This window comes from Plenodomus lingam (assembly GCF_022343315.1).
Source record: "Plenodomus lingam strain CAN1 chromosome Unknown contig_14, whole genome shotgun sequence".
NCBI classification, from domain to species: domain Eukaryota; kingdom Fungi; phylum Ascomycota; class Dothideomycetes; order Pleosporales; family Leptosphaeriaceae; genus Plenodomus; species Plenodomus lingam.
In genome coordinates this window covers 1,843,429-1,858,393 of record NW_027093932.1, presented here as the reverse complement: position 1 = coordinate 1,858,393, position 14,965 = coordinate 1,843,429, and the positions used below count along the sequence as shown (strand labels likewise).

Here is a 14,965-nt window from a genome sequence, read left to right as displayed (position 1 = left end):
ACACCCCTCATCGCAAGCTCCCCACTTCTCACTTCACACACACACACACACACAAGACATATGCTCGTGAGTAAGACAGACACCATCTACAAAAACTCAATGCCGACCCCAAAGCTCAAGCCCTTCCTGCCTTCCTCCTTGGCCCTCATGACCAACGGCAAGGAAAAGTTGATCTCAAACCGCGCAATCGGGTGGGCATACACGATACCGAATCCTGCGGCCGCACTAGGCAGCTCCGCCTTGAGATCATGAAATGTCTTCTGCAAGCTCGAGTAGACGTCTGCCGAGCTGGCAAACGACGAGGACGAGGCATCGGTCTTGGCGCCCTGGCCCTGGAGTGCGAGGAGCCGGCCGCCGTTGATAAATGCTTGGAGACGGAGCGGTGTTTCCTTGCCGACGCGAGGGATGGGAAAGAGAAGGCTGGCGCCACCTGCGGCGTAGACGTCGCCGCCCACTGCGTCGGGGCCGTCGTGGGGTCCCAGGCCTGCAAGACGGAATCCGCGGACGCTGTTGGGCCCGCCGAGTTGGAAGCGGTCGTTGATGCGGGAGGCGGCTGGTGCGGCACTGCCGGGGAGGGTAAGTGGGTAGAGCAGGCCGCCGCGCAGACCAGCGGTAAAGGTGATGCCCGTGTTGCCAAAGGGGAGGGCGACTTGGGATTCTGCTTCGGATTTGAAAAAGGCCACGTCCCCGCTCAAGGGCCCGTAGCCTGCCAGTTCAGAGACGGTCTTCATGAGGTAGCCCTTGTTTGGGAGGAGGGGATAGTCGCGCTTGTCGTTGATCCAGGTATGCGTAATGCTGGACTTGAAGGAATCGCCTGCATCGGCGCGGATGGTAGGGGATGCGTTTTCAGCCAAGCTGGTGATTTGTCGCCATATGCCTGAGTAGCCGAGTTCGTGCTGATGGCCCGTCTTTGATCGCCATAGAAGTTTTGAGTTGCCGCCCTTGAGGACTTCTTCGTGGCTTGCCCAGCTCTTGAGAGTGGAACTGGCGAAACCGTTGACTTGGGCCTTGAGATCGGGGTTGCTTAGTATGGGACTGTCGAAGGCGAGCGAGTAGGCGGAGCGGGTTCTTGTGCCGAGGGAGCCATGGGCGTTGATTGTCTCAGCGCCTCCGAAGACATTGCGTAGTTCGGCGTGGACGTAGGCGTCGGCTTCCGAGGCGCCTGCTTCTGTGCCCGTCTTGATGGTGTAGTTGCCGCGCTCGTATGCAGAGATGTAGACATCTAGGTCGGTGGGAGACGATGTAACGTTTGTGGGATCCGGTCTGTCGAGGTAGACAGAGATGGGCGACTTGAAGATACCTGTGTGGGGTGTTAGATGTATGGTGGGGAAGAGGAGGGAAGGGGGAGGGGCGCCCACCGAAGCGGTTCAGCTTGTCTGTTGCCAGGCTGACCTCTTTCAAGGCCTCTTCCAGAGTATATTGATCATCGCGGTTTGCGCTCAGGATGGGCTCGACTACCCGCTCGAGGAAACTTCGTCTCGTGCGGTTGGCGTGGAGGATGCGGACCGAGGAGATGGTTACTGGCAGCGAGGTGTTTTCGCTGATCTGTTATATATTATTAGTGTCCCGTGCTTGTATGTCTAATTGGGTGCATATTATTCTCACCACCTCCACCAGTCTCTCCTGTGACCGCTGCTGCTGTGCATACAGGCGCGCATTGAGCTCATCCTGTCGTCGCTTCTGTTCATTGATATCCGTCCTGTTCTTCAGCCTTTCGAAGACCTACAATGCCAATCAGCAGTGGAATTGACGCATTATTTCCCTTTCATTTCAAACGTACATCGTCTTCACTCGGCGACGCCATTGAAGCTGTTGATGTCGTCCCGGTCGATGCTTGGCGCGGAACAGAAACCTTGGGCTCGTTTTGCGGCAACATCATCCATCACGTGCCTGACAAGGCGGGCTGGCTGATGCGCCGGCGGAGCGACCCATCCGCTATGGCCTGTGAGCCTGAGCCTGACCCGTAACTCTCATTCACCTCCGCCCTCGTTGTTCTGTCGCACTCACTATCTTTGTTTGTCCTCTAGGCAAACTGTTTCAAAGAAACATTATCAATCTTCAACCTTCCCCATCTCCTCCACCACCTGAACCTACACCTACACCTCCCAGCTGATAACGTCACCACTTTGCTTCCACCGTACTCGCTCGCCATCATGGCCACCCCCGGAGCCACCAAGCGCCTCACTAAAGAATATGCCTCCATTACGAAGTCGCCGCCACCTTACATCATCGCACACCCCTCGGAGAAGAACATCTTAGAATGGCACTACATCATCACCGGCCCCCCAGACACACCCTACGACGGCGGCCAATACTGGGGCACCCTCACATTTCCTCCCGACTACCCCTTTGCTCCCCCCGCAATTCGCATGCATACACCCTCTGGTCGCTTCCAGCCCAGCGCCCGCCTCTGCCTTAGCATATCCGACTTCCATCCAAAGAGCTTCAACCCAGCCTGGGAAGTCAGCACCATCCTCACCGGCCTGCTGAGCTTCATGACGAGCGAAGAGATGACCACGGGGTCCGTCCGCGCAAGCGAAGCAGAGCGCAAATGTTGGGCCCAACTGTCGCGATGGTGGAACAGTACCGGCGGCGGTTCCCCGCAAAGCACCGCGCAGTCATCCAACACACGAGGCTTCGGTGGTATCAAGGCTGGCGATGGCGGCGCAAAGTTCAAGCAGGAGTGGCCAGAGATGGATGCTGAGAACATGAAGTGGCTACAAGCCAGGAAAATTGACCTCGCGACAGGTATGCCACGCGCACCGCCTACATCTACACAGCCACCGTGTTCGCCCGAGGTCGCGGGACTGAGGAGACGGACAGGTGCCAGTGCGACGGTGGTACATGACGCGGCACAGATAGCAAGGGACGCTGGGCAGAGTTGGCTGAGTCGTAATAAGTTCAAGTTGGGGTTTGGGGTGGTGTTGATGTATATTCTTGTCGCCAGGATTCTAGGTGATGGTGCCATTCAGTCCGGTTAAATCCATCGAAAGAGACATGGAAATTGACCATGTAACAAAATAGGAAATTAACGGCTGTCAAACCGCAGTAGCACAAAGGCAAAGAGCTGGGTGACTACGTAGGCACCATATCACGGCGTTTGGGCGTTGCGCATACCCTGTACTTGATGATTGCCGTTAGTATTATGCTGTTTGCAAACACGCTTTCTCTACTAGTGGGATACGTACCCTTGTCGAACACTACTCAAATATTAGAAGTGTACACAACTTGCAATGACCACTATTCCATTCCAACCCATCCGCTCCATCTGTCATGACTAATCCAACTTGCAAATTCGCCTGTATCGAGCGCATCATCCATTATCTCGTTCGCTCCAAAGCACGAATACAATGCACGTAGTCACCTAATCCTGCCAGACCAACACTACACCATTGCACCATCCCATCGCCAATCCAGTACAATCCAACTCCCCATCCCAAAGCACCCAAACTGCCCACCTACTCCCCTCAGACCCCAAGTAATCGGTCACTCAAATCATGAAAATTGACCCCATCCGTGAAACCTCACAAAACACTCCTGCTCCAACGGTTCTACACATGACATGTAGCCCCCAGTAATATATCTATCACGCAGGGATCGACAGATCTGCAAGGGCAGCTAGAGCCGCAATTGGGTGGCTGAAAGAAAGATATAGTGTTGGGGATTGATTGGTTGGCAGGTAGAACTCAGTACGGAAGATGGCATTTGTGGAACTGGCTGGACGTCGTACACTTGGTTTGCTGTGTGCGAGGAAGAATGCGTGGATGGTTGGCTAATACGAGGTATAAAGATAGAGTACATGTACCTGCATAATAGTGTTATGCTATCTCTCTTGCACCGAAATATATTCATTATACGTGTACACTAGTTACATCCATAACACTTCCGCGCCTTGCTATTGAAATTGTCTCAATTCTTGTCTTTGAGATTGACAATGCGATACAGCACGCTCATCCTACCTGCGGTGACCATCGCGCTTACATCTGCACTCCCCACAGATCCGACTAACTTCTTCCTCGTCACAACTACCCAACTCGATCCCAGTGCGAATTCCTCTCAACTCAAAGCCGTTTCCGCAACTTCTCTCTTCGTACGTTATCCATTTGCACTTGATCTTACCTCCTCTTTAAGAAAAGTCAAATAACCCTTTGAACGAAATCCATCCATATTCCACCCGCAAACACCCCCTAACACTCCCAGGACCCCTTTAAACAACCAGCCCTAGTCCTCCGCCTTGAACAACCTGGTTACAACTCCCTGCCCAACTTCACACTCTCTAGCGGCACGCTCTCCACAAACGCCCAGGGCCCATTTGGCAGCACAAGGTACATCTACAACAGTACCATGGTCACCGCGGGATCTGAATTGCAATTCCTGGCATCAATGCAGTCAAAGGGCAACATGGCGCTGGGCCAGGGGTACTTACTGACTGTGGATGGGGAGAGGGAAGGGTGGACAGTGTGTGAAGGGGATTTGCGCGAGGATGTGTTGTTTTGGAAGGGGAAAGGGGAGAGTTGTGTGGGCACATATTTGCATGCTGTCAGGAAACCGCCATATTGATTAGGTGAAGTTGGGGGTTGGAGGGGGTTAGAGAGGGGGTTTATAACTGTTAAGGAGTAATGCGGTTTCATCGATGAGGGTCTTGTCTCACTGATTTCCAACATTCTCTATGCCCCAAGTAGTTACGGTTCCCTTAATTTGATGTTTCTCACACTAGCTGCATGCCCTTGTTTGCGGTCTGTTTAACCCCATAACAACAATATTTCTACCGCGTTCCTGATGTTTCTCAAGCCCTTAGCAGCTGCTACAGTTGCAAGCGCGTTCTGATCGACAGTGAGAGCATTGAATATTGAAAATTTGTAATCAGACTTGTGTCTTCACTGTTCGAGCCATGTGAGCCATAACCTTTCAAACTTCCATATTCGACATGACTGGAATCTTCTTGGCAGCGCAAAGAACTACATCTTGTATGTGCTGAGTTACACTTAGCACAAAGCGACCGGCTTTAACGGCAGTTCTAGATTAAAAGACTTGAACGACTGTGGCTAACCAAATTAAAAGGGAAGAAGGGCGGTACCTTGAGAGAAAAGGTTGTGGTCTGATATCCAGACTACGAGATGCTGCAGTCGATGAGAGTAGACCGCTATTTGTTGTAAGAGGGATACTAGATGGAATCTGGTATCATATCCGTCCTGTCAAGGACTGTGCTTGGTCGATTTGTACTTGCAATGCTGCAATCTCGTTCCCTTGGATGCCATAGGATGTGCCGGTGAGACTTAATTGGCTTATCAGCCTACTGATAATACTATGATGAAAGGATCACGTTTAATGCAATATTGAGCAGTGTTCGAATCAATGTGCAACCGCACTGTGCTTTTTCGTTGCTGTTAATAACGCCGTGTCGATGCCAAGGTTTTATGGTTAGGGACATCGACTCTGCTGTCGTCGCTCAAACGCAGCTCATCCATCCTAATTTCATGATGTCTAATCCCATGCTGTAGTGACATACAGAGGCATGTCGTCTAGAGATGTCTACAACTAGTAATCAACTGCATTTAAATGCCGGCGCAGGTCTGCGGCGCAGCGGCTTATGTCCCTGTTTAACAGGCCACGCCAAGTATGCTAAGAGATCATTTGTGTCTATTGTACGCGTATTTCACCGAAGGAAAAGCTGACTTTACTGTTTCGGTCGATTAATCTGGGGTCGCCTACCGCTCGAAACAGCCATTGCCGAACGGGACAGGGATGTCTACGATTTAAATTGCTCAGATGTCCAAGCAGCTATCGACGAATGGAATAAGAAAGCCCGAGGTTACATGGAAACTGTACTGATTAGGTAAGATCAAGGCTGAGGTGAATGATGGTGGGCTCGCAAGACTCAGATCGGGTAGGTGTGGACCGAAGCTAGTTGGACGATATTGAAAGCAGAAAGCTCTATACATCCGGAGATTCCATCGTCCATCTTGATATCTTAACTGCTCCAAATACCTCCGTCATGGTAGCCACACAATTCCTCTTCCTGCCACTGCTTGGTAGCGCTGCGAGCGCTGCGAGGACTGCAAACCTATTGGCGACACATTATTTGGGAACTATCAATCACTTGACATTTGGCGGTGATTCCTTGTCGCTGAAGAGCTCTCAAAGCTCAGGCAACAAGCTAGCGAGCTGGGTGACATACGATAGTGCCACCAAAGCGCTGTACATTCCAGATGAGACCTTCCAAAATGCCTCAGAAGGCAGCTTGACTTCCTTCACCGTAGGAAAGGATAAGACCTTGATCCCCGCTGGCAAGGGCCGCGCGCCATTGGGAGGAGTTGCGACAGCACTGTACGGTGGTCCCAATGGAAGGAGCTTCATTGTAACCGCTCATTAGTACGAAGACCCTGTTGTTCCAATGATATTTCCACTGACCCCCTCGAAGCCAATCTTCCCAACTGTCGACATTCAAGTTACCGCTCAACGGCAGTGAGCCACTTCAGACTGTGGAGTTCTTTATGAGGGGTCCGGGCCCGAACCCAAGTCGCCAGGAGGCGCCACACCCGCACCATGCTGTTGTGGATCCCACAGGAGACTGGATTATCATTCCAGATCTAGGTGCAGATATGCTGCGCATCTTCAAGATCAACCAAAAGACCGATCTGCTTTCGGTCTGTCCTACCGTAGCATCTCTGCCAGGTACCGGTCCAAGGCATGTCGCATTCTGGACCCCAAAAAGTAGTAGACATATGCGAGAAGCCAAGGACACCACACTCTTCGTAGTGGATGAATTGACAAACACTGTCTCGAGATGGAGTGTGACGTACCCGTCCGGAGAAGGGTGCTTGACCATGGAGCGGAAGCAGACTGTAACGCCCTATGAGGGTAATGCCACTGCACCCACAGGAACCAAGCTCGCAGAGATTAGGACAAAGGGCAATTTCTTATACACGTCGAACCGTAACGACCAGAAGTTCGCGCCGAACGATTCGATGACACAATACACTATTGCTCCTGATGGCAGCCTGACCTGGACAGAGACGACGTCTTCGTATGGCACGTTTCCTCGTACATTTGATATCAACAAAGCCGGCGACTATGTTGCGATTGGTGATCAGACAACTGCGAACGTGGCCATCGTCGCAAGGGATCCAAGAACTGGAAAGCTAGGCAAGCTCGTAGCTGACTTGCGGGTTGGACCAGTCGGCACCTTCGACCAAGCGGATGGTGTAAGTGCTGTTGTTTGGGCCGAGTAGGCAACGGTCATCGTGAACAGCCAATCCGGGGAAGGCAGGGGGATGCTATGGATTTATACTCCACTCCAGTAATCATTATGTGGTTATCAATGCAGCATAAATTCAAAATGCAGTCTGTAGAACCCCAGAACGCTGGTGTAGCTTGTGGTAGTGTGACTGAGATGGAGGGTTCAGAGAAGTTTCCCACTTGTTTGTGCCAAGGCGCCAGCATTTGTCTCCCGTGACACACGTCAAGACACACTTGCACACCTTTCAAGGTTCCTCTACTTGATACGCAACAGAGGTTCTACAACACCCAGGTTACACCAGCTAAATATTATCCATCCACTCGAAAACGTGCTATTGAAGTCCTGCGACCCAGCGAATCAACCACTCGATCCATCAAGATGAAGACCGATAACTATTTGAATCTTTGCATCGAGCAGGCGGCAAATTCGCCCCTTCGCTATCGCCATGGCGCTATTGTTGTTCGTGGCGGTAAAGTTATTGGTCAAGGCTATAATGACTATCGTTCTGGCTTTGATGGTGGTGCTTTGAAGACAGGTCGGCTTCCATTGCGGGCCTCCAGTGCCGCCACAATGAATAAACTGAAGAAGCACGAATCGAAGCAGAAGCCGGACGCGGAGAGCATAGCTGAGACTAGTTTTATGCTTTTTGAGCAGATCAACGGCGGTGGTAAACTTGTTAACACGCCTCTTTCTATGCACGCTGAGATGATGGCGATCCACTCTGCTCTCACAGCTTCCAGCGCTCTGGTCTCCAGCGCGGTGTCTTCTGAAAAACCGTACTTCAAATTACCAGGTGGTTCTAAACAAAAGGCTCGCTTACGACGGGACGCCATCAAGTCTTACGTTGAAATTGTGTGCAAGGCCGCACTTGTCCAGTACGGCGCGAAGTCATGCCGCGCCCAGTCAGAAGTTCAACAGCGGCGATTTGAACAAGGTGCATCTAAATCGAAACTTACCGAATCTTGCAGCTCTGGAAAAGGAGTGCAAGGAGGACGTGGGCTTGCCTGCAGAAAGGAGTACAGTGTTACAGAAGAAGAAGAAAGACAAAGAGAAGCAACATCACAACATCGGCAACAACTACAACACTGGCCATCACGAACAGCACAAACCATCTTCACATAAGCAAAGCCTGGATGCTATGAAAACCATTACGTCTTATGAGGATGATTTTTGCGAAGTTGATCTACGCCAAGCTGGATCCAACGGCCACGCAGGTGCATCAGGCTACCAAAAAGCATCTTCAAAACAGAAGGCAAGTTCTGGCAACCAAGAAATTTACACGAACTAATATTACTAGAGCCTTTTTCAGGCCGCAGTCATACCAAATAGCCAACCATTACTTGTGCCAAAGGGTCAGTCTGGGCAGGCTAGTCGCGCTGTGAGGGACCGAAAAAGAAGTGCACGTCTCAATGGAGCGGACATATACGTGGTGAGGCTTGGGCGAAAGGGATTCCCCGTGACTGATGGCTCTGAAGTATGCTGCATCCACTCGAGGGAAGTAGCAGACATGCTGCCTCTAAGACCCAGTACTGGGTCTCTCCACGAAGAACTCGCCAATCCAGAAGTGACGCAGTCAAAGCGTGCGCCGTGCTCAGTATCTTCGAAAGCTGCAGTACCTCCACTTCTCACGTCGCGTCCATGCTACAGATGTGTGTCATACATGGCATCTGTTGGTATCCGACGGGTGTTTTGGACAACAGACAAAGGGGAATGGGAGAGTGCGAAGATACGAGACCTTGTTGATACACTTGACAATCTTTGGCAGGAACCTCGGCTTGATACTGCTACGACTATTGATAGTATCTTTGTCACTAAGCACGAGGTTCTTATGCTGCGTAGGACGATGGATAACGGGTAAAGGCGTCTCTTGTAGTCTTTCCCTCTCACACCGTAGAAGTGACTCAATAAAATGCCGTCTAAATGCATATTTCAATAGATTTTCATCTTAGGATTTGTTATCTTATACGATACAGTGGCCGTCTCCTGTCTGTAAGACTCACTTACCATGTCATTGCTCCAGACGTATGCACATATTCATCAAGCGACCAAAGCAGGATCCTCTGAAGACGAGGAGGCTCACTCGACGTTCGTTCTTTATAAACTACTATCATATTATCGTTCCAGTTCAAATTCATGTACAACAAATTCACTAGTACTCTATTAATATAGTAGAAGCTATAGATTGTGCGAATGATCTGATGATCTGACTTACTTCAAATAGACTCAATTGCACTCGCAGCATGCTTTTATCCGGCTGGTGGAACTCCACTTCGATCTTTAGCACTGGTTCTTTCCGTCCGAACCAGACGTCGCGGACAGTGTATATCCCAATATCTACCGTCCGAAATCTTCTAACCATGATACTCTGACACATACAAATCGACGGTCCGCACAAGGCTTGGTGCTACATCTGTTGACATATGCAGCCCAGTGGTATATGGGCTCAGATCACTTTCATCCCCAGCACTCTATCTTCACATTCACCACATCACGCTTCAGCTCATCGCTCTTCGCCCAGCATCAGCACTGTTATATATAGTGTATCCAAAACAACTCATACCTATCATAATTTCTCAAACTCCAACCCACTCACACTCCTCTATCCCACACAATGGACATCAAAACGCGCGACACTTCACCTTCCACCAAGAGCGACACCAGCCAGCTCTCCCCCACCACCAGCACCACCAGCCAGCTCTCCTACACAAACGACTACAACACCCTCCCTGCCACCGGCCCCACCAACCACGCCCACATCCTCCATCTACCCGAAACCAACGCGTCCAGCACCCAAGACGACAACCCCAAACTCCAAGACGCACTCGTCACCACGCTCTTCCACGTATCTCCCGCAATACTGCAGTCCTTCATGAGCCCAACAACACACACCTTCAAAGCCATCTTTGGCAAAAAAGACATACAGCTTCTTATTTGGCGCAAGGGCCTCGAAGTCTTTGTACGTTGTTATCCCCTCCCCCTTCACCATCTTCTTCTCCCAGTATTACACCCAGCCCAGCCCAGCCCAGCCCAGTAGCATCATATTTTCACCATACCAACAGCCCCATCATCCAGGTCGGCACATACGAACACCACACCACACTAAAAGCCTACCGCTTCGAACGCGTCGCCGGCTTCCTCATCGGGTACGACGGCGTCTGGCATCTGCAAGTCACGGCGGCGGATGCGTATTGCAATGCCAAGTGGGCGGAGGTCTGGGCTGGCAAGTTCTTTGATTACGGGGGCGTGACGCAGATGGTGGTGGAGGGGGAGGTAGGGAGGATGGAAAAGAGGGCTGGGGAGTTGGCGGGGGCGATTGTGCGGGGGAGGTTCTGGGGGCTCAAGTGCGATGTGAAAGTTACGTGAGGGTTTTTCTGGGTGTGTTGCTGGAGGAAGGCGGGTCTGGTGGGGTGGGGTCCTGTGGGTGTTATTCAGCACTTTGAGAGGTTTATTTCGGAGGGCATCTCTGGCGATTTATGGAGAGATGAATGATGTATCGGAGGTCAAATTTAGATACCTAATATGAGCGCAGACCCGTAGCCTGGCTGATCCACAGGGCATAACATTTCGAGAAGACCCTAGCAGGATTTCAAATAATTGACTCGCCTCGTCGCAGACCGCCTTGCTCGTAAATCTTGTCGCTCAAAAAAAAGGACTTGTGGTGAAACTGGTGCCAAATGGTTATCAATCGAATTGATGTTGCCCGAAATTGATCTGATATAGATAGCGCTCTTCGCCAGGACCACCATAGAGACCGCACTCTGATCCGTTCTAAAGCATCTACAAATTCTCTCCACACAAAACGCCGACGCTGATGAGTGAACAAATGAGCTTTTCAGGTTTAGAGCCGAAGAAAGCTCAAAACCACTACCTGCACTGGCGCCATCTTCAAACTTCCTCATGTGCATCAGTATCCTGTCGCTGAGGAGCTTGAGGCTCAACAATGCCTTCAGCCCGCTTTCTAAACGCTTCACGCCTCTCCGCCTCGTTTCCGGGCTCCCTACCCGCGGCCTCGATGACATCGACTTTTTGCTGTTCCTCGGTAAGGTTCGGCCTGCCCGGTCGGCGCGGCCTAATGTGTGTCTTCTGAATGATGGGGTAAAAGTAGGCTGCCTTCTGCAGACTCGTATTGCGTAGGCGCTCGCTCTCATGCTTCTCTGGGTCGTGCAGCGCCATGGCAACTGCATCGCCATAGGTATCGTGAGGATCGCCGGTCTGGGCATATGTCTCGTACGTGCGTATGTTTTCGTACTTGAAGCACTTGCGGGGTTGGCCTTCATCGTCTTCTGCAATGTCAAAGTCGATCTCGGCGTCGTTGTCGGGGTCGTTTGTGGTGAAGTTGCGTTTGATGCCCGCCACCTTTTCTCGGTTTGGTGGAAGAAAGTATTCGAACTGGTAGCGTGGGATAGGCGTGGGCACGGCGGGATCTTTTCTATGCTCTTCGTAGTTTTGAAGGTAGATCTCGTGGTCTTCGATTGTCTGACCCGCGGGGCGGACAATCGCGACGTCAAGGCGTGGGTCGTAGGAGCGGTCGCTTGGGTTGTTGACGGGCGGCGCCAGGAACTTGAAGAGCATGTATGAACCCGTGTCTGGTGTGGCATCCCAATCTGGGAGTAGAGGGTAAGCGTCGAGGAGCTTTAAGTGACCCTTTGGGTGCGTAGGCTTATTCCACGCCAATCGCTCCTCGGATGTCGACTCTGCGGCCCGCAAGTTCTCTGCGCTGTCCTGTCCATTGTATGCATCTGCTGGGTAAGCGATGTTGAAGCCCTTCAGGATGTGCCTGGCGATGTTGATCGGATCGTCGTGGCTCGCCTCGGCTACTTTCCGTTTCCGTCGTAGGCGCATTGTGTTTGACGAGTTACTTGATTCGAACTTTGATCCTCCTGTCGTGGTTGATGTGACATATTCGGTTCGGCGCAAGAACGTAATGCCTGTCGCAGTGGTGTTTGATTTACCCAGGGCATTCGGCGGTCGCATCAGTGCTCTATCCGCAGCGCTTAGTGGTGGGGGATGTGGCATCGCCTGTATAGCTGTACGACGCGTCAATTCTTGAACCAAAGGCACGAATCAATGCTCTCTTTACCCGACTCGTCGCCATCGAAGACCTTTGGGATACCCACCAAATCGATGGGCATACCCAGTTCTGCATCTGCCTCAATATTCAATGGTTGCTCTCGTGCCAGCCGCGACGCAAAGCTAGCCGACGTATACTGTCCACTGGACAGGCCAGTATTGGGTATATCAAGCAGCTTCGGAGGGCATGGTGGTGGAGGAAGCGCGTTCGAGTATCTAATTCTCGCAATATAATCCTGGTGGACGTTGGAAGATCGCGCGGCGGAACTCATTGTAGTGATAATAAGGTGAGACACGCGTGGATGGTTGCGCGCTTCCTGAATAGATCTAAGAACGTTGGGGGAAAGCTCGAGATGGTCAGTCGCACCGGAAAATCGATTCACCCTTTGCCGCAATGCCAAGACCAGCTTTGGCAACCAACGCACTGCCACCTTTCCTATTGTCGCCCTTTGATGTAGCAAAAAACCTTGCAGGCTGAAGTGATGGCTTTTGAATTCATGTGCTTTCCAAGCTGGCTGACCGATTGCAGGCTTAAATTGAAACGTCGCACACACATACAGCATTGGAATCAGGTTGAGGCAACGAACATGATACATATTAGGTATTGATATTCTAAAGGATCCCACTATTTACACCATCGTCTCTGTCTGCCATTACCAATAGCCTATAATTCAGAATGTCGCCCAAAGGCGATGCGGCCGGTGCGCCTCTACCCAAACGCCAAATCAAGCTCGACTTTTCGAGTCCAAGCTCAAGACATAATTTGGCCTTCGATGGCTAAAACCATCCGACCCTTCAGCTCGTACGTCATGCACATTAAAACAACTACGATTGCGTCCTCCCATGTGCAGGTCAACTGATTTACTGGGCCTTTCTGGCCTTTGCGAGCTTGCGCTCTCTCCTCTTCTTGGACGCCTCAGCACCGGCCTCGGTGTCAAGAACAAAGTCCCACCATCTGAAGCTGCTGGCATAGTTTCCAATGAACTTTTCGTGGTGAACATCGTGGTGCTCGGCGCCAGCCCAGAAAGGCAAGAAGTGGTGCAAGCTCCAAGGGAATTCGTAGCCACTGTGGGCATCAATGGCCTGGAAGAGACGGAAAACGATCCAAGTGTACATTGTCAGAATGTGGAGATCCTTGGTGATGGCACACCATAGGATCGGGACACCGACCGAACCGAAACCAAGAACCATGACCTCGATGGGCGAAGCGTACTCGGCGGCAAGACCGAAAGGAGCAGAGTACTGGTGGTGGATCTTGTGAACGTTCTTGTAGAGGAAAGAACTGGCGTGCATCAGGCGATGCGCCCAGTAATGCCATGCGTCCTCGAGGACAAAGAAAATGGCGATTTGGTAGGCCATGGTGATGGGGGTAGGGAAGGGAACGGAGGTCTTGAGACCGAAGTACTGGCACATAGGGTGGAAGAGCCAGATCTGGGGAAGTTCGACGGTGAAATGGGAGAGAAGGACTAGGGCCGCGCATTGTGTTTGTTCCCAAGCAGTGGGAATTTTGTGCTACAGAAGACTGTCAGAGCATGATCGAGGTCGCGCATGGTCGAAATGACATACCTGCTGAATCTTGTACTTCCTGAAGTATGGGATGCAGTCAATGATGATCCAGGGAAGCGATCGGCCGAAATAGAAGACTTCGTGGATGGCAAATGACATGATGCCAGTCGCCAAAACATCGTTACCCATCCACGTGTACCAGGCAAGCCACATCTTCTCAAAGTAGTTGAGTTGCACATTGTATTTGGAGATTTCCTCAAAGGAGCCCCAGTACGTGTCCTGCGCCATTGGCGTCAGAACCGAGGTCGCGTTCCTATGGTGATTGTTAGTTACGGATCCATTTTGTGTTGTGGTGGCCTGTTGTTCGGGCGCAGGGTATTTGGGGACGTACATGATGCTTGCGGGCGATAAGAAAAAGAGCGAAGTGTGCAAGCGGCGACCGGGGATGGAGAGAGGTCAAGGGAAGGACTGCTGAAGGGGTGTCGCAGCCGCCGTTGGAGAAGGTGGAGAGGGCGATAGAGAGTGGGAGAGTGGGAGGGAGAGAAAGAGGATGCAAAGGAGGCGGATTAAATTGGAGATTGGGAAGGAAGCCCTGATCTGCATTCGCAACCCTTTCGCCTCCCCAGTACAATGGCTCCATCGCGACTAGCGCATTGGCGGGTGATTGGCCGTGGTCGGAGTGCCTTGCACCTTGCAGCGTCTCCCGCCTGTGTCGCCACCCAATTGGGCTTAACCAAGGGTCCTCGTCTCGTCTCACCGCCTTCCTAGCACAGCAGGAACCTTTCAACGCGCACACATGGCGAGATTTCTTCGGCACCGGCTTGCGTCTTTCCGATCAGTCATCCCACCACCAGACTACTACTCTACTCCCTACGACTTACTCTAGGAGTACATAGAAGAGCCAGCAGAGCCTAGAGTAGGGATAGCATCTCCCCCAGCCCAGCCGGGCACCTGTTCATCATGTCACTCTGGGCCCACCCTATGCCGATGGTGCCGCTGGGACTTTGTCACTGCGCTCTGTCTGCTTCGATTGTGGGATGATTCGCATTCTCTAGAGTACACACACATAAGTACATAGTCCCTAAGAGCAGCCTAGCTCCTCCAACAAGGCGGCTGTGCGTGTACTCTAGAGCATGTACTGTGTATGTA

At 51.7% G+C, this 14,965-nt stretch overlaps 7 protein-coding genes across 7 annotated transcripts; 4 read left to right on the top strand and 3 right to left on the bottom strand.

Annotated features, from left to right (window-relative positions):
• Positions 1–86: 86 nt before the first annotated feature.
• On the bottom strand, positions 87–1,852 carry IAQ61_002713 (uncharacterized protein; the record flags this gene model as incomplete). Its single annotated transcript, XM_003843517.2, has 4 exons — positions 87–1,300; positions 1,359–1,545; positions 1,606–1,722; positions 1,781–1,852. Coding segments are annotated over 4 exons (1,590 nt in total), but the record flags the coding sequence as incomplete, so codon positions are not given.
• Positions 1,853–2,153: 301 nt separating this feature from the next.
• On the top strand, positions 2,154–2,981 carry IAQ61_002712 (uncharacterized protein; the record flags this gene model as incomplete). The annotated part of the gene is made up of 1 exon (XM_003843518.2): positions 2,154–2,981. The coding sequence occupies one exon, from the start codon at positions 2,154–2,156 to the stop codon at positions 2,979–2,981; it is 828 nt and encodes a 275-aa protein (XP_003843566.1).
• Positions 2,982–3,497: 516 nt separating this feature from the next.
• Positions 3,498–4,560, top strand: IAQ61_002711 (uncharacterized protein; the record flags this gene model as incomplete). Its single annotated transcript, XM_003843519.2, has 3 exons — positions 3,498–3,574; positions 4,045–4,090; positions 4,201–4,560. 3 exons carry the CDS (start codon positions 3,498–3,500, stop codon positions 4,558–4,560), a joined length of 483 nt encoding a protein of 160 aa, XP_003843567.2.
• Positions 4,561–5,908: 1,348 nt separating this feature from the next.
• Positions 5,909–9,098, top strand: IAQ61_002710 (uncharacterized protein; the record flags this gene model as incomplete). The annotated part of the gene is made up of 5 exons (XM_066095664.1): positions 5,909–6,372; positions 6,422–7,205; positions 7,514–8,094; positions 8,117–8,496; positions 8,557–9,098. Coding segments are annotated over 5 exons (2,751 nt in total), but the record flags the coding sequence as incomplete, so codon positions are not given.
• Positions 9,099–9,851: 753 nt separating this feature from the next.
• On the top strand, positions 9,852–10,603 carry IAQ61_002709 (uncharacterized protein; the record flags this gene model as incomplete). Its single annotated transcript, XM_003843521.2, has 2 exons — positions 9,852–10,196; positions 10,313–10,603. 2 exons carry the CDS (start codon positions 9,852–9,854, stop codon positions 10,601–10,603), a joined length of 636 nt encoding a protein of 211 aa, XP_003843569.2.
• A 522-nt stretch (positions 10,604–11,125) lies between these two features.
• On the bottom strand, positions 11,126–12,582 carry IAQ61_002708 (uncharacterized protein; the record flags this gene model as incomplete). The annotated part of the gene is made up of 2 exons (XM_003843522.2): positions 11,126–12,267; positions 12,321–12,582. 2 exons carry the CDS (start codon positions 12,580–12,582, stop codon positions 11,126–11,128), a joined length of 1,404 nt encoding a protein of 467 aa, XP_003843570.2.
• A 589-nt stretch (positions 12,583–13,171) lies between these two features.
• Positions 13,172–14,456, bottom strand: ERG25 (C-4 sterol methyl oxidase; the record flags this gene model as incomplete). Its single annotated transcript, XM_066095663.1, has 4 exons — positions 13,172–13,822; positions 13,877–14,129; positions 14,208–14,213; positions 14,446–14,456. The coding sequence occupies 4 exons, from the start codon at positions 14,454–14,456 to the stop codon at positions 13,172–13,174; spliced, it is 921 nt and encodes a 306-aa protein (XP_065954499.1).
• Positions 14,457–14,965: the final 509 nt, after the last annotated feature.